Source organism: Triturus cristatus, chromosome 12 (genome assembly GCF_964204655.1).
Source record: "Triturus cristatus chromosome 12, aTriCri1.1, whole genome shotgun sequence".
Classification (NCBI taxonomy): Eukaryota; Metazoa; Chordata; class Amphibia; order Caudata; family Salamandridae; genus Triturus; species Triturus cristatus.
Genome location: NC_140595.1, coordinates 179,166,533 through 179,190,854, shown reverse-complemented (window position 1 = coordinate 179,190,854; position 24,322 = coordinate 179,166,533). Strand labels below are relative to the sequence as shown.

Below are 24,322 nucleotides of genomic sequence, written 5' to 3'. Positions count from 1 at the left end.
TCAAACAGCAACGTGGGCCTCGCTGCACATGTTTGCCAAGCATTATTGCCTGGACAGCAAAGTCCGGAGAGACTTCTTCTTTGGCCGTTCTGTTCTCCAGGACTTTCTGGTGTGATGTTGGTTCGCAGACCCACCACCGGGGTTGGTATTGCTGGGGTATTTATTCTAAGGTGAGGAATCTAACTAACGTGTTTCTTTCAGATGAACAAGTTAGTTGCCTTCGGTAACGAAATATCTGTAAGAAACATTAGTTAGTTAGATTCCTCCGCGTTCTGCAAACCGACATCTAGGGTTAAGGTTACCCTTGTTCGAGGCATGTGGGCTGCTGAATTCATATCTGTGCATAGATCGCCGCCTAGTGTTGGGTCTGGATGATTGCACATTGTTGTCCTGGAAGAGTCTTCGAAGTATCTTGAGATGGGTGACTCCTCCCCTGGACCACAGTGCGCATGGGCATCCTCTCCATCCCCAGATTGTTTTTTTCCGCCATTGGGTTCGGATGCAACTATCTTAGCTCAACTTCGGAATTCTTAGTTTTAGGCCAAAAGGCCTATAGTTTTCGTCGGTACAGTTACCGTTCGGTGTCGACTACTAGTTCTAGTGCTCCACACCCTCTTCCAACTTTCGGACCGAATTGGTCCAAACTTCGACGCTCGATCGACGATGGAATCGAGGACTCCGTTCAAGAGGTGTCCGTTGTGCCACGCCAAGTACCCTTATATCGACGTCCACCCAGTCTGTAATGTCTCTCGCCGGATCACGACGAATCGAAATGCATGGCCTGCGCACGGTTCCGATCCAAGAAGACTCTGCGGAACCGACGGGCAGCGAGGCTCGAGGCGCAGCAGGCAGCGCCCGCACCCACCAATATATTCAGCACCGAGGACGGGGACGCCGAGAGCGTGGAAGAAATAGTCTCTAGCCCCGCTTCAGAGCATGGTTCCCAATCGGACGACTATGACGAAGTGCTCTTTCGACGTGAAGAAGCCGTCGACGAGGTAGGGGACTTCGACGAAGCCTATGGGGCCGAAGAAGACAGCTCTCCCAAGGAGCTAGGCCAATCCGTCGAAACGGAGGCCGAAACTGTACATCGTCGGCAGGCTCCGGTCGAGGGATCGCCTTCGGGCCTTACCCAAGACCTAATACATGGTTCCTCGGCCCCGCCTTCCGGCCCGGCATCGAACACTCTGCAAGAGCCACTATTACCAAAGACGACCGGGTTGTTAAACCCAAACACATCCATCGCTCCAGTCCCTTCAAAATCGAAAGTGAAACTGGAGGTGGTCGGATCAAAGGCGTCGAAACAGTCCACTGCCCCGGCGCCGAAAAAAGTAGTCGGCTCCGACCGCGTACAGAGAGACTTCGGCGCCGAGCTCACCGCAGCAGACGCGGTCGACGCACAGAAGAAGCGCGCCCTCGGGCACCACAAGGCACCGACACCTTCGGCGCCGACACCGAAGCCCGTAACCTCCGCAGTCAAGATGGCCACCTCGGCTACCTCGACGCCTAAAGCACCAATGCCGAATAAGTCCTCGACTACGTCGACTGTCGATGCATCCCTTCAGACCAGTGACCCCCTTCCCACAAAAAAGTCGGGGTCGGCCTCGACACCTACTACCAAGATGCCCACCAAACCACCAGCTCAGTTTGCTGTGCAGCAGGTCTCTGCATCTCTATAATGCATCCTTGACCGGGTAGCCCTCCACTCTACCTCGGGTCCCGACACTACCTCACCCTGTACAGTGCACTCGGAGCCCACCAACATTACATTTGGGCTGCCACCGACATCGGCACCGAAACTATTTCAGATTCGGACACGTGTCCTACACACACAGTCCACCACCACTGGCCTAACAGAACAAGATTCTTCGGGGCCACAATTTATCGACGCCGACACTGGCAGGTTAATGCTCCACAAGCGCAAAATAACGCCAGTCAGGGAAGAGGTGCCATACAAAATTCCTCTTAAACGCAAGCTACCGGCGGAGCAGGAACCAGTGCTACAAGAACACTTCCATCCCCTCCACTTAGATCCGCAGTCCTTTTCTCCTACCCCTTCTGAATCGGACCCGATGCAGGAATATGGTGGGGACAATACCATCTACCCCGGGGACGCAGATCCCGATGAACCACTACAACACCCTGATCAGGCGTGGGATGACCCCACAGACCAAAGTATCGCGCCACATACTCAGGATGCGCAACTCTACAACATTAAAACATCTCCTACAGAGGACACGGCCGCATTTAATGCCCTTATCGAACGGGCTGCTGCTCATCATGGGGTGGAGCTACATTCTGACGCCATTGAGGAGGACTTCCTGCTTGACACTTTCGCATCTTCAGAAAGGACTGTCAAGACTCTGCCCATGCTTAAAGGGGTTCTGAAACCTGCCAAAGACATTTTCAAGGACACCACAAGAGCCCGGGTGTTAAACCCCAGGATTGAAAAGAAATATAAGCCTGCACCCGGTGACCCTAAATTCATTAGAGGTCAGTTGCCATTAGACTCTCTGGTGGTTGCCAACGCTCGCAAAAGAGCCCACTCACAGACGACTGGTGATGCTCCTCCCCCAGACAAAGAGTCAAAAGTCCTTGAAACATCGGGCAAACGCATTGCAGCTCAAGCAGCGAATATCCTGCGCATTGCCAATACACAGGCACTCCTGGCACGTTATGACAGGTCACATGATGACACGCTGGAGTCACTGCTCCAACATCTACCAGAGGAGTATAAAGAGTCAGCGGAACTCCTCATTAGAGAAGGACAACTCCTCACTAATGCATCTATAAAATGCGCCCTAGACGCAGCTGACACAGCGGCCAGGGCAATTAACACAAGTGTCATGCTGCGACGCCATGCCTGGTTACGCATCTCAGGCTTCAAACCCGAGATCCAAAACAATATCCTGAACTTACCGGTTAACACAGAATTTTTATTTGGCCCAGACGTTGACACTACCCTAGAGAAAATAAAAAAAGACACAGACACTGCCAAATCTATGGGGGCGCTACAAACGCAACAATTTCGTAGTGGCTCCTTTCGTCGCACAGGAAATAGGGGAACGTCAAGGGGTCAGGGGTCACAACAACAGTATGCTAAAGGTGGCACACAAAGCACCTACGACAAAAACAGGGGTGGATATCGTGGATCCAGCACCAAGGGCAGGGGACATGGATATGGCAACACCAAGTCCTCCCCAAAGAACAAACAGTGCCGCCCTCTCCTTAGCCCCCAACCACATAACACCTGTCGGGGGACGACTCCAGCTGTTCCTGTCCGCATGGAAGAACATCACCACGGACAGGTGGGTCAGGGACATCATCCAACATGGGTACTGTCTGGAACTAACTTCCACTCCACCCAACATACCACCAAAGCACCGTCCTATGTCAGCCGAACACTTAGATTTACTCCAGCAAGAAGTGCTTGCTATGCTCACAAAAGGGGCAATAGAAGTAGTGCCCATCGCCCAGCAGGGCAAAGGGGTGTACTCTCTGTACTTCTTGATCCCAAAAAAGGACGGCTCGCTCAGGCCTATCCTAGACCTGCGACCCCTAAACCTATATATACTATCGGAGCATTTCCATATGCTCACCCTCCAAAAGGTTCTCACACTACTCAGTCAAGGGGATTTCCTAGCTACGCTAGACCTGAAGGATGCAAACTTCCACATACCAATACACCCTTCACACAGGAAATACCTCAGATTCACTATTCAAGGGAATCACTATCAGTTCAAAGTTCTCCCCTTCGGAGTAATAACAGCACCCAGGGTCTTTACCAAGTGCCTGGCGACAGTGGCCGCGCATCTGCGAAGACAAAACATTCACGTCTTCCCTTATTTGGACGACTGGCTAGTTCAGGCCAAGTCAGCACAACAATGTGCCACCCACATGTCCCACACCATTCACCTTCTTCACGATCTGGGATTCTCACTAAATTACCCGAAATCAAGTCTCCAACCTGCGCACGTACAACAGTACTTAGGCGCGACAATCAACACTCTGGCTGCCACAGCTCAGCCGACTTTAGTGAGAATCAACAGCATGCAACTGCTGATCTCAAAATTCAAACCTCAACACTCCCTTCCTGCGCGAGTGTTCATGCAGTTGATAGGCATGATGGCCTCCTGCATTTTCATAGTCCCACACGCGAGACTACATATGCGCCCGCTTCAGGAGTGCTTAGCACGTCAATGGAATCAGGCTCACGGGCAACTAAAAGACCTAGTGTTGGTGAGCGGTCGGGCATACAACTCTCTGCATTGGTGGAATCCACAAAACCTTTGCAAGGGCCGACCGTTCCAAGAGCCTGTTCCACAAATTCTACTGACAGCGGACGCGTCTCTCCAGGGATGGGGAGCTGATGTACTCAATTACACAGTGCAGGGACTATGGACTACACAACAAAAGAAGATGCACATCAACATTCTTGAACTGATGGCAATCTTCCTAGCCATGAAGGCATTCAAAGTACACTTGTGCAACAAAGTCGTGTTGATCCGGACGGACAACATGACTGCCATGTACTACATACAGAAGCAGGGAGGAACACACTCTCCACAGTTGTCTCATCTGGCTCAGAGCATGTGGAAGTGGGCCATTCAGAGGAACATATTCCTCATGGCGGAACACCTCCCAGGCAAGGACAACCAGATGGCGGATCTGCTCAGCAGACACAGCCACCAGATGCACGAGTGGGAGTTACACCCATCAGTACTCCAACCGTACTTCCAGCAGTGGGGTCATCCAGAGATAGACCTATTCGCCACAAGGGAAAACGCAAAATGCCAAAGCTTTGCCGCCAGGTTCCCACATCCACAGTCGCAGGGCAATGCGATATGGATGAACTGGTCCGGCAGATTTGCGTACGCTTTTCCCCCAGCGCCGTTGATACCGCTGGTGGCACGCAAACTGCGACAGCACTCACTGACACTCATCCTGGTTGCTCCAACATGGGCGCGCCAGCCATGGTACACCACCTTTCTGGAACTTTCCGTGGTGCCGCATCAAAGGCTGCGGATCAAACCCGCGCTTTTGACGCAGAACCATGGAGAAATTCAGCACCCAGATCCGCAACAGCTGAACCTGGCAATCTGGCTCCTCAAGTCCTAGAGTTTGGCTACCTAAACCTGCCACCTGACTGTATGGAGATCATTAAGGAGGCCAGGAGACCCACTACCAGAGCTTGCTATGCAGCCAAATGGAAGAGGTTTGTCATTTATTGCAACAACAATGACATTAACCCGCTAGACGCATCTATTCAGAACATAATCTGCTATCTATTGCACCTATACCGATGCAATCTGGCGTACACCTAAATACGTATCCATTTAACCGCAATAGCAGCCTATCTCCAAAACAGCCAGCACCTCTCTTTATTCAGAGTGCCTGCCATCAAAGCCTTCTTGGAAGGACTTAAACGATTGATTCCCCCAAGGCACCCACCAGCACCGGTGTGGAACCTCAACTTGGTCCTCACCAGATTAATGGGTCCGCCCTTTGAACCTCTCCATTCATGTGAGATTCAATTCCTCACCTGGAAAGTGGCTTTCCTGGTTGCCATCACTTCCTTAAGGAGAGTTAGTGAACTCCAGGCACTAACCATTCAGGAGCCATTTATACAGGTTCACGCAAACCGGGTCGTACTACGTACCAACCCCAAATTCATGCCTAAAGTAATATCGCAGTTCCACATGAACCAAACCATTGAACTGCCTGTTTTCTTTCAAAACCCACAAAATGTCGCAGAGAGAATGCTCCACACACTAGATGTAAAGAGGGCCCTCATGTACTATATTGACAGAACTAAAAACTTTAGGAAGACTAAACAACTCTTCGTTGCCTTCTCTCCACAACACAAGGGCAACGCCATTTCCAAAGCAGGTCTAGCCAGATGGATCGTTAAATGTATCCAAATTTGTTATCAAAAAGCTAAACGCACATTAACGATTCCCCCACGAGCCCACTCAACACGAAAGTTAGGGGCGTCCATGGCTTTCCTGGGAAACATTCCTTTACAGGAAATATGTAGAGCAGCCACATGGTCCACTATACATACATTTACCAAACACTACTGTGTAGATGTACACTCAAAACAGCAGGCAGCTGTAGGACAGGCTGTTCTCAAAACTCTTTTTCAGACTGCTGCAGCTGGCACGGGTAGCCGCCGCTAATAGGAGGTACTGCTGTGTATTCTATGCACAGATATGAATTCAGCAGCCCACATGCCTCAAACTGAATATGCTACTTACCAGTATGCATCTGTTCTTGGCATGTAGGGCTGCTGACATTCATATCGCCCACCCTCCTCCCCGGCGCCTGTAGCAGCTGCAGCTCTCAGAATTACTGTATAGCATGGTCATCACTTCCTGTATCTACTCCATCACTGCCACAATGGCGAAAAACAATCTGGGGATGGAGAGGATGCCCATGCACACTGTGGTCCAGGGGAGGAGTCACCAATCTCAGGATACTTCGAAGACTCTTCCAGGACAACAATGTGCAATCATCCGGACCCAACACTAGGCGGCGATCTATGCACAGATATGAATGTCAGCAGCCCTACATGCCAAGAACAGATGCATACTGGTAAGTAGCATATTCATTCTGGGCCCTAGACTTTTTTGGCACCAGTGTCGGTCTCTTGCATGGCTCTGCGTTCCTGGCGCGGAAAGCTATGTACAAGAACTGACAGCGCGCGAGGGTGGCATCTAAGTACTCCAACGTCATTCCGGCGCATGCCGACGACTGACGCGGAGCCGCAGACGACGCCTAGCGACGCGCAAAGGGTATTGCTGACGAAAAATCTTTCCGGATCCAGCCTGACGCCTGGGAATATTCTAAGGTGAGAAATCTAACTAACTAATGTTTCTTACAGATATCGTTACCGAAGGTAAGTAACTTGTTCTTCAAGTTGAAAGGTGAGGAATCCACAGGCAGATGTATCCATCAGAGGAACAAGTTACTTACCTTCAGTAACGCTTTTTCTGGTGGAAACAGTATCTGCCTGTGGATTCCTCACTGACCCATCCGCCTCCCCATTGCTTTTCTACTGACACTAAAAAGATTTATGAAGTTCTTATATTTCTTTATCATTCATGTTATGTTTTTTGCTAGGAAATGTCTATTCTATAGAATTTCAAGTGTTCTCCTTTCACTATTTGTAAGTTTTATGTATACTTGAAAGTTGTATACTTGTGTAAATGTTGTCGGTTCACCCATTCGCCTCAAAGGCACGGAAAAAAGGGTGAAACTGACCAACACACTGACTAGGCCTTCTTGTGGTTCTGATGATGTCGTGTGGAGTCGCGTGCGGAGCAGTGCCATTGTGACGTCGACGTGGGAGACCTATGAGAAAAGTTTCTGTGGAATGATGCGCAAGGGCTAGTTCCATAGGTGAGGAATCCACAGGGAGATACTGTATCCTAAAGAAAAAGCGTTACTTGAGGTAAGTAACTTGTTCTTTATGTTGGGAAGAAGTCTAAGATGATTACGCTCCTAATGGGGCAGCTCAGAGGTAAATGCGATGTAACTAGGTGTATTCAATGAGCACAATCTGGTGTGGAGATACATAAGTTGGCGGAACTTCTAATTTGAAGTTACTATCTAAAATTAGTCTTACAGAGATCAGTCTCCACATAAGGAGGGTTAACACGCCTTAGACCAGCAAAGTAAATATGTTCACATACGAGGCAACTTAGTACTGCACCTAATTTTGTTTTGGAGAAATTGCTTTTTAGATGATAGATGATTTCATGAGAGAGCACTAGATCAGTTACATTCGAATAATTTAGGGGATGATTGTGAGAAAGTGCCATCTTTCTTGCGTGGTATGCCCCCACTGTTTGCTGAATTGCTGAATGTACTTTGACTGAGTGTGCCCTGGACTCCTGCCAATCAGGTGCCCAGGGCCTATGTTCCTTCCCTAAAACGGCAAACCCTGGCCACATGTCAGCCCCTGGTAAGTGGTACCCTAGGTACCCAGGGCCTTGTGACCAGGGGAGGCCTCTAAGGGCTGCATCACTCATTGTGCCACCCTTAGAGGCCCTGTACCCTTACACACACTTACTTCCTTTGCAGGCTGAGTGTTTGGTGCAAGACAGAAACAAAGTCGACATGACACAAATCCCTGTGTGCCATGCCCATCACCTACACTGCCATGGCATACATCAGCCACTCCTCTAGCTGGGTGCCTTATGCCAATGGTGTGGGCACAGGAGCAGAAGCCCTGTGCCCCTACAGTGCCCAGGTCCATTCCTCAGCACTGTAAGTGCAGTGCTGCCATTTAAGAGTACATGGTGCTGAGAGCTCGTCAAACACGAGCTCCACAGCACCATAATGGCAACACTAAAGACTGAGAGGTTTGTGTGAGGAAGTGCCATCTTTCTTGCATGGTATGCCCCCACTTTTTGCTAAATTGCTGAATGTACTTCGATTGAGTGTACCCTGGGTTCCTGCCAATCAGGTGCCCAGGGCCTATGTTCCTTCCTTAAAACGCACAAACTCCAAATTGGCAAACCGTGGCCACATGTCAGCCCCTGGTAAATGGTACCCTAGGCACCCAGGGCCTTGTGACCAGGGAAGGCCCATAAGGGCTGCAGCACTCATTGTGCCACCCTTAGAGGCCCTGTACCCTTACACACACACACACTGCCTTTGCAGGCTGAGTGTCTGGGTGCAGGACAAAATGAAGAGTTGACATGGCACACATCTGTGTGCCATGCCCATCACCTACACTGCCAAGGGATATGTCACCCACCACTCTGGCTGGGTGCCTTATGCCCATGGTGTGGGCACAGGAGCAGGAGCCCTGTGCCCCTACAGTACCCGGGTCCATTCCCGGGCACTGTAAGTGCAGTGCTGCCATTTTAGAGTACATGGTGCTGGGAGCTCGTCAAACACGAGCTCCACAGCACCATAATGGCAACACTGAAGACTGGGAAGTTTGGTATCAAACTTCTCAGCACATTAAACCCACACTGATGCCAGTGTGGGCTTTAATGTACCAAGCACACCAGTGGGCATCTTAGAGATGCCCCCTTACAACTAACCTACAATCCACGTCTGCTCTGAGGCTGCCCAGGCTGCCACACAGCAGACACGTTGCTGGACCCCTGGGTGGGAGAGCCCCTGCTCACCCGGGCCTGCAACAATGCACATCCTGGGTGAGGTGATAGATCTCCTCCCCCAGGATGAGCAAAGGGAAGCTTCAAAGGCCTGCCGCCTCTAGGAGTTTCCCCAGGCCACTGCAACCCCCCACTCTGGCGGGAAGCTTGGCCGGAAACCCCATACAAGGACAGGGGATGTGCCAGCCTGCCCACCCCACCCCTCAGGTGGGGGAGGCGAGGTGAAGCACATCTCCGGGCTCTAGCCATCTTGAAGATGGGAGGCTCTACCCTATCAGGATTAGGCTATTGGTCCCTGGCCTTCACCTACCTGTAACGCCCCTAAATCTAGTGTTTAGGGTCACCCTGAACCTTCCTTCCCCAGATTCCAGATTTCGAAACTACAAGAAGAGCGAGAAGAAACGAAGACCTGCCCTGCAGCTGTGAAGGAGAGGGAGACACCAACTGCTTTGGCCCCAGCCCTACCGGACTGTCGACATCGAACCTGCTCCTGCTCCAAACCCGGCATCCTCAGAAACCCCGGAGGACCAGGCTACCTTTGAACTCTGATCCCCTGGGACTCCCATGAGTAGAGGCTCTACTCAGAACCTACCTTTCACCCCTGGCAGCAGCCCGGAACCGCGATCCCAGCCCACTCTGCACCCGCCCAGCCTGGCCGGTGCCGGAGTGAACTAAACCCACGAGGACGACCCCACGGCGACTGTGACCCCGAGTCCGGTACCCAAGGACCCCCCTCGACAATCCTGAAGAAGCCTGCCGCCTCAGAACAGAGTGCCACCCCAACCGCGATCAACAGAGGGTAAGAAATTCCTGACACCAAAAGGCACCCCTGCACCCGGCGCCCCACGGCCCGCTGTGTCCAATCCCGGGGTACCTACCTATCCTCCAACTACCCAACTTACCTCTCGAAGTGGTGGTGGTGGTGGTGGTGGCGGCGGCACCTGAAGAGTCTTCGTCCCCGAGCCTGCAGTCTTTTTCCAAACCGGAGATTTCCCATAGAAATCAATTGAGCGCCGGACGGCTCAAAAGTACCCTGCACCCAGCCGCCCGTGTGGCCCTGGCCGTGAAAACTCTACTCTAACCTACTTCCCCACTTGCCCTGAGTAAGTGACCAGGAGCCCAGCTCCCACAGCCGCGTAGCTTGCCAGACAGCAGCCACCAAACAAGGTCCCCCCATCCCTCATAGGATAACATCGGGCCTAACTCTCTCTGCACCCGGCCGCCCTAGAGTCGCTGAGGGTGAAACAACTGTACCTACCTGACCCTGGGAGACCCCCGAGTCTGTGCCCAGAACCTCAACTCTGCCAGTCGAGTACTTACCCTTAAACGGCAAACTCTATTTTCCTCATAGGGTAACATTGACTGGCTTTTTCCTGAAATTCTTCTAAGTGTGGACTTTTCAAATCTTCAAATCACCAAAAATCAGCCGAGTGACAAAAACTAATTTACTCACCTGCTCTTAGGTGAGCTCCCAGTGCTGGATCTTGGTGCCCAGCACTGACTCTGAAAAGTACCCACAACTATACTTACCTTTAACTCATTTTTCTTCCATAGGAAATCATTTACTGTTTTTCTGTGAAATTTCTTCTAAGTGTTGATTTCTGCAATTTCTAAATATTCTTCAAAAATCGTATAGCATCTGAAAACGTAATTACTTACCTGTTTTGGATAAAAGTCCCAGTACTGAGTCTAGGCACCCAGTACTGGATTACAAAAGTAACAATAACCTACTGTACCTGTAACCTAAATTTTCTTCCATAGGGAATCATTGATTGTTTCCTCTGAAATATTTTCAAAGTGCTGACTTTGAGAATAGCTAAATATTAGTTAAAAATCATTACAGTACCAAAGTCGACTTTGTACAACTGATGCTGAGAACTGACCCAGGACTGGATCTAGGATCCAGGCCTGGAATTACAAAAGTAATCTAAAAAGTAATCTGTTGCATATAATTTGAATTTATCATTGAGCTCAATGTATTGTGTTAAGAAATAGAGTTGCTTACTGCAACTATTTTAACTGTTAACTAAAAAGTCTATTGCATATACAAAAGTATTTTTATGAAACATCTCCTATCGAGAAAGTATATTTTAATTCCAAGTGTTGGTTCTAAAATAAAACAAGCATATATTTTTTATATACAAACCATTGGCCTAGAGTTCAGTTATTGAGTGTGTGAAACCATTTGCTGACTGAGTGTGTACAACAAATGCTTTACACGTCCTCTGATACTGCCTTACTGCTCGACCAGGCTACCACTTTGGAGAGTAAGGTTATATCTAACTTTAACCTCTGTTAAACCCTTGGTCTGTGGACTCTGTACACCCTATACCTATTAAGGAACAGTATATACAGAGCCACTTTCTCACGGTGCCGGAGTGGACAAAGACCACGAGGACGACCCCACGGCGACTGTGACCCCGAGTCCGGCACCCAAGGACCTCCCTCGACACTCCTGAATGAGCCTGCAGCCTCAGAACCAGGTGCCCCCCCCACCGCGATCAACAGAGGGTAAGATTTCCCGACACCAAAAGGCACCCCTGTGCCCAATCCCGGGGTACCTACCTATCCTCCAACTACCCAACTTACCTCTCGAAGTGGTGGTGGCACCTGAAGAATCCTCGTCCCCGAGCTTGCAGCCTTTTTCCAAACCGGAGATTTCCCATAGAAATCAATTGAGCGCCGGACGGCTCAAAAGTACCCTGCACCCAGCCGCCCGTGTGGCCCTGGCCGTGAAAACTCTACTCTAACCTACTTCCCCACTTGCCCTGAGTAAGTGACCAGGAGCCCAGCTCCCACAGCCGCGTGGCTTGCCAGTCAGCAGCCACCAACCAAGGCCCCCCTATCCCTCATAGGATAACATTGGGCCTAACTCACTCTGCACCCGGCCGCCCTAGAGTCGCTGAGGGTGAACCAACTGTACCTACCTGACCTTGGGGGACCCCTGAGTCTATGCCCAGAACCTCCACTCTGCCAGTCGAGTGCTTACCCTTTAACCGATAACTCTATTTTTCTCATAGGGTAACATTGACTGGCTTTTTCCTGAATTTTCTTCTGAGTGTGGACTTTTCGAATCTTTAAATATTCTTCAAAAATCGTATAATATCTGAAAACGTAATTACTTACCTGTTTTGGATAAAGGTCCCAGTACTGAGTCTAGGCACCCAGTACTGGATTACAAAAGTAACGATAACATACTGTACCTGCAACTTGAATTTTTTCCATAGGGAATCATTGACTGTTTTCTTTGAAATATTGTGTCAACTTTTAAAATAGCTAAATATTGTTTAAAAATCATTACAGTAATTAAGTCGACTTTCATCACTTGATTCTGAGTACTGACCCAGGACTGAATCTAGGATCCAGTCCTGGAATTCAAAAGGTAATCTAAAAAGTTATCTGTTGCAAATAACTGGAATTTTCCATTGAGCTCAATGCATTGTTGTGTTTAAGATAGAGTTGCCTATTGCAACCACTTGTAACTGTTTTCAAAAGTCAATTGCATATTGCAAAAGTATTTATATGAAACATCTCTTGTTGAGAAAGTATATTTTAAATCCAAGTGTTGGTTCTAAAATAAAACAAGCATATATTTTTTATACACAAACCATTGGCCTAGAGTTCAGTTGAGTGTATGAGACCATTTGCTGACTGTACACAACAAATGCTTTACACTGTCCTCTGATACTGCCTTACTGCTCGACCAAGCTACCACTTTAGAGAGTAAGGTTATATCTAACTTTAGCCTCTGTCAAACCCTGGGGCACTGTGGACTCTGTACACCCTGTACCTATTAAGGAACAGGATATACAGAGCCACTTTCTCACAATGATTTGTGCACTATTTAATGTATTTAACAGGTGTGGGTAATCAAGTCCTGGAAGTAATTGACTGGCATGGAAAATCATCAGTTGAAATGCTTCTAACCTTTGAATGATGGTCTATGTACAGTTGCAAAGGAAATATTAGTTCTTTAAATAAAGACATTTTGTCTTTCATTGAAAGACATTACTGTGGCCTCAAATTCTTGATTGTATTTTTACTCTACCTCAGACTTCCACAGCTCATGGACCTCCTCCGATCGAACTATGAAGCAATGATTGACCGTGCGCATGGTGGCCCTAATTTCATGATGCATTCTGGGATTTCACAGGCGTCCGAATACGATGATCCTCCAGGACTCCGAGAAAAAGCAGAGTACCTCTTGCGGGAGTGGGTTAATCTTTACCATTCAGCTGCAGCTGGCCGTGACAGCACCAAAGCTTTCTCTGCGTTTGTTGGACAGGTAGAGCTTTTGGAACGAAAGGTGTTTTTTTAATTTTTTTTATTTGTCATAAGTAGGCAGACACAGTCAATACTGACATACTGTGTATCTGTTGTTTTAAAGTGAAATAGCAGCTCCTGGACATTCAAATATGCAATTTATAATGCTTGGTGTTTAGTTTTCTTTCTCTGTAATGGGTATCTATATTTTTTTATACATTCAACCCCTTGTTTTTGCGCTATCCAGATTTAAATGTTTTTGTATCATGATGATCTCTACTTCATGGGACAGAGAATGAACTGACATGTAGAATGCCACTTTAGATACTGCCACAACAGGTTTACACAAATGGCAAACATGAGGTGTGCTGTCTTTGTCTGCCAAAGGTTCACAGTGGTGGGAATCCTGGGTTGGAATGGTCCCCAATACTCTGATTACAAGGTAAAAGTATAGATGGGTACCCTATGCCATGGCACAAGTCTGAACAAGCACGTTTTGTTCAAAGAACTGGGACTGTTGTGACGAGGAAAAATGAAGTAAAGGAGCTAGTGCAAGTGAAGACTCTGATGCCAGCTCATCTAAAAACAAAAAATTAGAACACGCTGGAGAGTTCGTTGAAGGACAGCGGCACAAGAAAGCACCAGGTAAAGCTGCATATCCATAGTGGGTCCAACCTGAAGTCCTTGGACTATAGGCCTCGAAGGCTACTCTGATGCTGAAAACACGCGCTATCGAGGAGAAGGACAAACTGAGAACTACGCTGGTCAAGGTCAAAAGAGACGGAACTGGCCTTCACTCTGAAAGGCTATTGACAGTGTGGTTGGGGCAGGTACTCTCATGGGAAGGATTCAACATTGAAAAGAGGGCTTTTGATGCTGATCAAAATGCCCTCGGCGTCAAAATAAATGACGACCATAGGCCGAAATTGAGGCAGTCATGAAGAGGAAGGGTAAGTTTGACTATTTAATCATTATGAATGTGAAGCCGTAAAGGGAAAAGGCCAGATAGGAGAATTCCAACTACAACAGAGCAAGAGGAGGAGGAAATCTTTGAATAGAACGGGAAAACAGAAGAGTGCCAGTTAGCACAGGCGCCACTCCATGAAGTGAAAGCAACTGACACGGGTGAGAAGGTATGGAGACTGATTCCCCCAAGGAAGAGGTAGTTGCTACTCCTCTTCCACCTCCTTTGCAAAGGAAACTGCAGTCTACAACACGGGGTGTCACAGCCCACCACCTCTCATGCCACCAACACAACACTGATTGGCACAGAGTGCTACGTGACTATGGCAGTACCCGCCCGGTGCGAATGCTCTCAAAGGAAGGTCCAAGGATGTAGAGCTGCGTCAGTCAGGCCCAGCAAGCGGCTTGAGTGGAGCCTCACCCCATACACACGCTAGTAGAAGGCAAGATTTGAGGCTTCCTCCAGGAGGGTAAGACAATTCCCTGCAACAAGTGAATCCTAAATATCTAAAAATACTGTTGTGTAGAACAATAACGAAATCGTCCCTTGTAGGAAGCTGGCTCTGTATATACTACACCAAAGTAAGGTATAGTGTGCACAGACTCCAGTGGATCCCCAAAGGTAGGCAGAGGGATACGTTGATAATGCCTTACTCTCTCTTTGTGATAGTGTGGGTGAGCAGTAAGGCTTTATCGGAGGGTAGTGTTAAGCATTTATTGTAGTCACTGTAGGACGCTGACTCTGTATATTCTATACCAAAATGAGATATATATTGTCCACAGATAAAGGTGGACCTCCAAACTTAGGCAGGCAGATTTAAAAGTAGTTATCACCTTACTCTCTATTTGTGGTAGTGTGCGCGAGCAGTAAGGCTTTATCTGAGGGTAGTGTTAAGCATTTGTTGTACACACTCAGGCAGTAAATGTCAGTCAAAGACTGAAGTCAGACCAATTTATTTGTATAAAAAACATTGTTATATTTATTTTCTTTAACCAAGCAAGCCTGGTACAGGTAAGTGTAAATGGGACTTCTCATCCAGGGGATACTCATCAATAGTCATAATCTATGAATAATCCCCGCCCATGTGCGGGATCCCGGCGCATATAGGAAATACATATATGTATGTGTATATGTATGTGTATATATGTGTTTGTGTGTGTGTGTGTATATATATATATATATATATATATATATATATATGTGTATATATATTTCTCTCATATACATGCAGCTTAAAATGTTTCAAACATGGCATAAAAGGCTGAAATTACATAGGTTTACATTGTAGTACCCCTAACCCATAAGGAACAAGCATTGGCATAGCCAATAGGTCTCGCCTTTGGGACCTTATAAGTGTTTAGCAATGCAACAGTTGCATAACTAAATACTTATAAGGTTCCAAAAGCTAAACCTATTGGCTATGCCAAGCAGCCGTGCGGCCGCGAAAGTGAAAGTAATCGCGGTCAAGCGCGCGCCCGCACACTTGCACTGTAGCTCTAGGCTGGTCTGGTAGCACTTTTTGGAGCCCTCTCAAAGTCTCGCCAGACCAGCGCATGCGCTGGGTCAGGCGAGACCTAAAAAAGGAAGCACTAAACAATTGTCATACAATAATGGTTTATTGCCATAAAGCAAACTTGTAATTGCAGGCATTTACCTGTAGGCTGCAACAGAGTACTAAGAAACAAAGAAAGCGGACACCTTGCGTTTAAGGCATTAGAGTAGGGTATACCGTGCCTTTAAGACCTGCAGGAGACCCCTTGCTCCCATGATGCACCACAGGTGACAGTTAGGTCAGTTCTTTTTTCCGGCTCCTATGAGGATCCTGGAGCTTGAGCTCTTCAGTTTTTTGACTGAAAGTGATTTATTTGATATTTTCTCAGAAAAGTCGACATTTTCTGACTCCTTAAGGCTTATTCTATTGGTTTTTTGGTCTTGCCACTAATTTTTTCCAGTCAGAATGCCTGCCTTATTCAGGAAATGCCCTTCCTGTGGCAATAAGATGGCACTGGCAGATCCACACTCTGTGGGTATTGTGTGTCTTCCATCCTCATACAATCCTGACCAGTGTCCCCACTGCCAGAAATTTTCCAGGCGGACTCTGCGTGACAGAGAGCGCATAAACCTTCATGCCCAGCTGGAGAAGGACAGAAGCCATCATGGAGGTGACCATGGAGTCTTCAAACCACCTTCTTCAAGGAAACACCGAAAACACCTCTCCTGAGTCCAGAAAGAAGAAGGTAACAGTGGATTCGCCGTCGAAGAGACCCAGACACTTCAGCGTTGAGGTACGAATCACCATCTCGACATCGAGATTCTCCGCCGCATGTAAGTAAGTCGGCGTTGAGGCACAGCACTTCGGGCTCGAAGGCTGTGGGTCCTGACAGGCCTGAAAAGTCTCCGTCGAGGCTTCCGTCGACGTTGAGACACTCTCCGCCACCCTCGAGGGGGTCGCGTCGAGAGTCACGACGGCGAACATCTCGCCGCAAGTGGGCTTGTCGACGTCGAGAGCTTCATCGAAGTCCCATCACTCGACGTCAAGAAGATCACCAATTCGGTGCCATGGGAGATCGACGTTGAGATCACCACGCCGACGGCGAAAGTTGACGTCTCCACATCGCTGTAGGCGATCACCGTCGAGAGCAGGACGGCGTTCCCATAGCAGATCCCCTCGATCGATACCGATGGTGACGCATACTTCATCGACGTCGAGGCACTCGACGTCTAGGAACAAAAGTGTAGCGGCCACAGAGGAAATGTCATCTGGGGACCAGTCATCATCCCCAGGACTGCATATTGTTCAAATTTCTCCGGAGAAATCTCCTAAAGCTAGAGAGAAGTACGGTCTGTTGCCTCGCTGGCTGGAAGGTGCTGGGACAGGTGACTGCAGAAGCCCCCCCCCCCCCCCCCCCCTTCCAAGAAGATCAAGATCACCTCCTTCTACACACCGATCAAGGTCCAGGGGTCGTCACAGCTCTCATCACGACCGTCCCCATAAGCGAAGACGCACAAGATCGCCCACATGGTCTTCCTCCACGAGGTCCTCGGTCCGGGACTATTCTCCTACCTTCTCGACTGCTCCATCACGGGTGTCTCCCATCGATGACATCGCGACCTTCTCAGATGTCCTGGGTAGGGGTGCGCAGAAACTGAACATCACTTTGCATACCCCTGTAGTTCCTACATCGATCATCTTCGACACCTTACACCATCGCACACCTCCTAGACTGCTGCTTCCTTTGGTGCCAAGACTCTTGGAACCAGCTATGGCCACATTCCTCACCCCTGCTGCGGTGGGCTCCGTACCATCCAGGATTGCCAAAAAGTATAAGGCCCCAGCCGAGGATCCCTTATTTCTCAGAGCTGATCCACCAGCGGACTCCGTCATTGTGGCGTCAGCCATGAGGTCTCACTCAGCGTCTGTGTCCTCTTCTGTCCCCCCAGAGAAGGTCCATAAGCAGACCAGCAGGACTTCAGCGAAATTCTACTAGAAGGTACGCTAGTAGCCAATCAAGTTATAAGTGCAGCAGCGGACGCTTCAGATCTCGCCGCTCATGGTTACTCCCATGGCGTCTGTTCACGGCGCTCAGCTTGGCTGCGCCTCAGAGGCCTGATGCACAGAAAAGGATTCTAAATCTTCCATTTAACGGCTCCTCCTTGTTCGGGGCTCACGCCGATGAGTAAATTAATAAAATTAAGAGAGAGATGGATACTGTCAAGGCTGTAGGTCTGGAGAATCGCAAAGAATACCGGAAGCGCTTTCGTCAGGGCGACAAACATTCCTTCCAGCAGAGGGTTCAAACCCCTCAATGGTCCTCACAGAACCAGCAGAGGCCCCAATTCCAGCAGAGGGGTTGTGGCAGAGGAAGAGGGAACACCAAGCAGCAACAGTCCACCACTAAGCAGCCTCCCAAACAGTGAGGCATTGCTTCCTCCACACCCGTTCTCGTTTTTCACCTGGAAGAGTGGGAAACCATAAGAGACAAATGGGTGCTGAATATTGTCCAGCATGGTTACTTGCTACGGTTCAAGTCTCCCCCCTCCCCAAGTGCCCCCGCAATTGAAGCGCCTTCCTCAACTTCCAAGTTGGCTTTTACAGGACGAAGTATCTATCCTCATCTCCAAGAGGGCCATAGAGGAGGTCCCACCTCTCCAAAGAAACCAGGGGATATACTCCCGCTACTTCCTAGTCCAAAAGCGAGGAGTAGCCAAAGAGTACAGACCGATCCTCGACCTGCGCCTATTCTTAGCTTTTATCTAAGAAATGTCTGTGAGATCTAGGCATATCACATTGAGTAGAAAAAAAATAACCTGACATGTACTCCAGGTTTATCAGAAAGGGAAAATTACGAATTCTAGCCCTGCACCAAATCTTTCCGCACCTTCACCAGGGAGACTGGATGTGTGCCATCGACCTGCAGGACGCCTACTTCCACATTCCTGTCTCAGTGAAACATCTCAAATTTCTCAGGTTTCAGGTCTCTCATCACCACTACCAGTATCAAGTGCTTCCGTTCGGCCTCAAATCCGCCCCACGGACATTCTCCAAGTGCATGGTGGTGGTGTATGCCTTCCTCCGCAGGCGGAAGACCTTAGTCTATCCATACCTAGACGACTGGCTCCTGAAAAGCTCCACACCTGTGCTACTCCAGAGCCATCTCTCATACTGCCTCAACCTGCTACATTCCTTGGGGTTGCAAGTCAACTACAAGAAGTCGGTCCTCAACCCCACTCAACGGATACACTATCTGGGTGCCTCCCTGGACTCCGCAGAGGCAAGCGTGTGTCCTTCGGAGAAGAGGTTGTCATCAATGCTTCTCAAGTGCCAAACTCTTCTCGACACTGCACTTCCCACAGCCAGGCAAGTGTCTTCACTACTGGGATCGATGGCCTCGTGCATCTACATTGTGCTCAATGCACGCCTTGACATGCGGCCTCTACAACAGGCACTCGAAGATAAATGGTCTCAGAGGTCAGGTCGCTGGGAAGATCGTATCTCTCTCCACCAAGCTGCCAGGGACTCAATCAGATGGTGGATGAAACGTTCTCACCTGCTGCAAGGGGTCCCTTTTCATCAGACGCCTCCAACACAGACAGTGGTCACAGATGCCTCAATGCAAGGCTGGGGAGCTCATATGGGCCAGCTTCAGGTACAAGGTCTCTGGTCCGAGACAGAAAGAAGTTATCACATCTTCTTGGATCTACGGGCGGTCCATCTGGCGCTCAAATCCCTGTATCCGTCTCTTCAATCCAGCCACATTCAGATTCAGACAGACAACACAACAACTATGTTCTATCTGAACAAGCAAGGAGGCACCAGGTCACGAGTCCTGTCTCTGGAAGCCCAATCCATTTGACAGTGGCTGCTGGCGAGAGGTCTCTCAATCGTCGCAATCCACCTTCCAGGAACCCAGAACGTGCAGGCAGACCGCCTCAGCAGAGACTTCGTAGAAGCACACGACTGGGTGCTCAACGAAGACTTCGCTCAAGAGGTCTTCTGGCAATGGGGAGTGCCGGACATCGATCTGTTCGCAGACGCGGCAAACACGGAATGCCCGGTCTTCGCATCCAGATTCCCCCAGCAGGGATCACCAGGGAATGCACTTTTGATCAGCTGGTCGCAGACATTGCTGTATGCTTTTCCTCCGCTCCCTCTAATCCCGGTGGTCATACAGAAGTTCTACAGGACCAACACCAGAATGATCCTGATAGCGCCGGAGTGGCCACGCCAGTGGTGGTACCCGGATCTCCTCCAACTGTCAGAGGTTCCACACCAGAGGCTGCCCTGCTGCCCGGACTTACTGACCAAGAACGGGGGAGAAGAGTGTTTCATCCCAACCTCCCCTCCCTTCGGTTGACTGCATGGCTCCTGATGTCATCCACTACGGACATCTAGACCTTTCGGCTGACTGTATGGACATTCTTAGAGAAGCAAAGAGGTCCTCCACCAGAAAGTCTTATGCTTAAAAGTGGAAGAGATTTTACCTTTGGTGTAGGGATAACGCTCTTGATCCGACTCAAGGTCAAGAGCAAGGGATTCTTCCCTACTTACTGCACTTGGCAAGGTCAGGCCTGAAGTACCCCTCCATCAGGGTCCACTTAGCTTCTATCACAGCTTATAGAAAGTCTCCTACCCAGACATCATTCTTTCAACTGCCTGTGGTTAAAGCTTTCCTAGAGGGGCTTAAGAAAGTGTTTCCACCAGTGAGGTCCCCTTCGCCTCCCTGGGAGCTTAACATTGTCCTCACCAAATTGATGGGTGCTCCTTTCGAGCCTATTCATAAGGCATCTTTGCAGCATTTGACCTGGAAGGCTGCTTTCTTAGTATCCATAACTTCAGCCTGCAGGGTAAGTGAGATTCAGGCCCTGTGCTGCAAGGAGCCTTACACTGTTTTCCACGCCAATAGAGTGGTGCTGCGGACTCATCCGAGTTTCCTGCTCAAGGTGGTCTCGGATTTTCACATCAATCAGATAATCACGTTGCCCACTTGCTTTCCTCAGCCAACCACTCCCCCGAAGAGAACTTTACATTCTCTAGACCTCCTCAGGGTATTGAAGTTTTACCTAAATAAAACCCTTCCACTTGCACTGTCAAAAAGAACTGACCTAACTGCCACCTGTGGTGCATCATGGGAGCAAGGGGTCTCCTGCAGGTCTTAAAGGCACGGTACCCCTACTCTAATGCCTTAAAGGCAAGGTGTCAAGTTTCTTAGTACTCTGCTGCAGCCTACAGGCAAATGCCTGCAATTGTTTGCTTTATGGCAATAGAGCATTATTGTATGACAATTGTTAAGTGCTTCCTTTTTTCCTTATGGGTTAGGGGTACAACAATGCAAACCTATGTTATTTCAGCATTTTTGCCATGCTTGAAACATTTTAGGCTGCATGTATGTTTTCACATATGCATATATATAAGTATATATATGTATTTTCTATATGCTCCAGGATCCCGCACATGGGCGGGGATTATTCATAGATTGACTTTGATGAGTATACCCCTGGATGAGCACTAGGATTACAGGTAAGTAACTAATCCTGCTCAAGGCAGGTTGAACAATACAAGCAAGCTGAATGAAAATGTCTTTGTTACAGGTTTGTAAATATTTTTCAATACAGTGGAAAGTACTGTTGGATTACTTATCAGATTACTTTATGGATTACTTTTTGTACTCAGTGTGATATACCTAGATATCACACTGGGGCATTTCCTAGCGTAAAGAAGTTTTTAGTTATTTGCAGTTTTTTCAAGTTCTCATACAAAATCAACTACACACAATTTTCTAGGAAAAAACGTCTATGTATTCCTATGGAGGAAAATGTGGTGTTTGGTTAACAGGTAAGTACTTGGTTGTGGGAGTTGGTATTCTGGGGTTGGAACCACGGTTCCCTCAGGGTCAAGGATACACACTCAAATAACCCTCAGCAGTACAAGGGCGGCCAGGTGCAGAGTGCTGAGGTCCAATGTTATCCAATGGGGGGAAAGGGGGGCCTCCGGTTGGTGGCTGCTCACGAGCAGGCCACAAGGTTGTGGGAGCAAAGCTCCTGGTGTGGTGTGCCCATGAGCAGCCACCAACCGGAGGCCCCCATTGGATAACATTGGGCCTCCGCACTCTGCACCCTGCCACCCTAGTGTCGCTGCGGATGCTCTGAGTGCATCCTTGACCCTGGGGGAACCCTGGTTCTAATCCCAGAAATTAAACTCCCAAGAACCATTACTCGCCTTAAAACAGATAACCTGATTTTCTCCCTTAGGACTACATTGACTGCTTTTCTGTGAAAAGAGTTCCGTTTTTGGAGTTGAAGTTTGTATGAGAATCTAAAACTGTATCCTAAGAACTGATTTTCTTAGCTTTTATCTTGGAAATGTCTGTGTGAGATCTAGGCATATCACACTGAGTAGAAAAAAAATATCCTGACATGCAATCCAAAAGTAATTACAACTGTATTTGTACAAACCTGTAAGAAAAGTTATGTTTCATCCAGCTAGCTTTTTAACAATCTGATTTTGAAAAGTACTATCATTTTTACCTGTACCATGTACTGGTTGGTTCTATAAATAAAATACAACAAATATTTTTGATACAAACAATTGGTCTTTGAGTGTGTGACTTAATTTCTTGCCTGAGTGTACGATAAATGCTAAACACTACCCTCTGATAAAGCCTTACTGCTCGCCCACTCTACCACAAATAGATAGTAAGGTATTCTCTACCATCTGATAGAGACTACTAGCCGCAGATTCCTTCACGTAGAATTATCCCCAGGCGTGAGACTGGATCCTGAAACTTGCCACAGCATCCCTGCGCGTCGGGTGACATCGCGCGACTCCGCCCAGGCGTCCGCGTACGTGACGTCAGCGAGGTCACATAAGACCCGCCCCGGCACGCCTACGTCTGTTTTTTCCTTTTCCGCATGCAGCGCGGATCTGTTCCTTGCTGCGGGCCTGTTTCAGGCCCCCCTTTCTTCCATTCTTTTTTGGTGGGAGCAGTGTGCGAATGCCTTCGGGATTTAAAACTTGCACGTTTTGTGGGCATCTTATGTCGGCGACAGACCCTCCCCTCATTTGCATGTGGTGTTTGGGGGAGGATCATGGCACCTCGGATTGTGCGGCGTGCCAAAATTTGAAGCCGAAGTCGAGGCGGGAGCCCCGCATGAAACTTCTCTCAGTGCATCTCCAGGTCGACGTCCTCCCCTCTGTCTGCTTCGGCGGACGGCTTCAGGTCCGGCTGTGGTCGTCGTCCTCGCCTTTCTCCGATGTCACGTGAGAGTCGCTCCCCGGTGGGTAAGTGTCGCAGTTCGTTCCCGGGGGCTGGTTCTCGGCCTACCGGGGCCTGGACTCTCCGCGGGTGATGCAGCCCCGCGTATCGTCCTATCCACCGTTTCCCGGTGTTGGGGCATCGAGAGTCCAGATGGAGACTTACGCGGCTGCTTTGCAGGCCTCACTGGCGTCTCCTCCTCCTTCCCCTCCTGGGCGTCGGCGGATCCCTCGCCTCGCGCAGGGCCCTCTGTGGCGCCGCCGGTGGCTCCGGCGCAGACTGGGTCGGATCCAGGCTTGGAGGTTGCGGTGCTGTTGGGGTGCGGCTCCTCTGGGGCACCTCCTTCAGTCCATGGCATCTCTGCCTCGCCGCGAACCCCCGCGGGGGTCCATGTGGTGTCGCGGGAGGTCGCCGGGGCTCGGATCGCATCCCCGAGCCCCCCTCGGTCCCTTGGCAGGGTGGTCCTGTCTAAGGTCGAGGTGACGCCGCTACGGCGCAGACAGCAGCTGGACCGTGCGGAGCCACAGGGGGTCAGTGGCCCCTCCTCATCCTGCTCTGGGTCGAGGGCAGACCCCTCGTCCTTCTCTGGGCCCCTCTCGTACCTCCTCACAGGCAGCTGCCTCGTTGGAGGGCGAGTCGGAGGTTGTATCGTCCCTGGCACCGCCAAAGGGGTTGCCGGGCGACCTTTGGCTCCTTCTGGGCCGCGTCCGGCAGAGGACTTCGGACCCCTCCCCGGGCCCATCCCGTTCCCCCACGCAGGTGGTTGCCTCAGCGGGGGTCTGGCCTGTGCTGCCCCGGGGTCAGTGCGGCTCCAGCTCTTCTCCGGTGCGAGGTGACTTGGGGTCCCTTGCCTGTCGACGCCGGATGGTGCTGGTGTCCTGCCTCATGCGGCGGACTCCATGGCTCCGAAGAGGGGTCGTACCATGGATTTGTCTTCGGACACTCCTTCTCTGGAGGCAGGCTGCATTTTGGTGTCGTCCTTCCCGGAGACTGGTCGAAGGGTGGCTCTCCGCCCTTTCTGCGGCAGGGGTGTCCGTCGTAGGAGCGACAGGTCCCTCATTCTTCGGCACCTCCTGACTTCCAGGTCTGTCCCTTGCCCGCTCCGCTTGGCCTCGGGGACGGCCGCCTTAGTTTGCAGCAGTCTCCCACAGAGGAATTGCTTTCTCCACGGCGGGGCCTTATGGATGCGGGTGCGGCCTTCACTCATGCGG

At 49.7% G+C, this 24,322-nt stretch overlaps 1 protein-coding gene across 10 annotated transcripts in view; it reads left to right on the top strand.

The window, feature by feature from the left end:
* CNOT1 (CCR4-NOT transcription complex subunit 1) overlaps nucleotides 1–24,322 on the top strand; it is a 1,579,387-nt gene that overhangs the window by 1,185,143 nt on the left and 369,922 nt on the right. For 7 of the 10 annotated variants that reach the window (XM_085638198.1, XM_085638193.1, XM_085638201.1 and 4 more), the window contains one exon: nucleotides 13,185–13,437. In XM_085638198.1, coding sequence (XP_085494324.1) covers nucleotides 13,185–13,437 — 253 coding nt within the window. The remainder of the gene's footprint in view (nucleotides 1–13,184; nucleotides 13,438–24,322) is intronic. The other 3 variants (XM_085638199.1, XM_085638196.1, XM_085638194.1) reach the window with 1 other exon arrangement.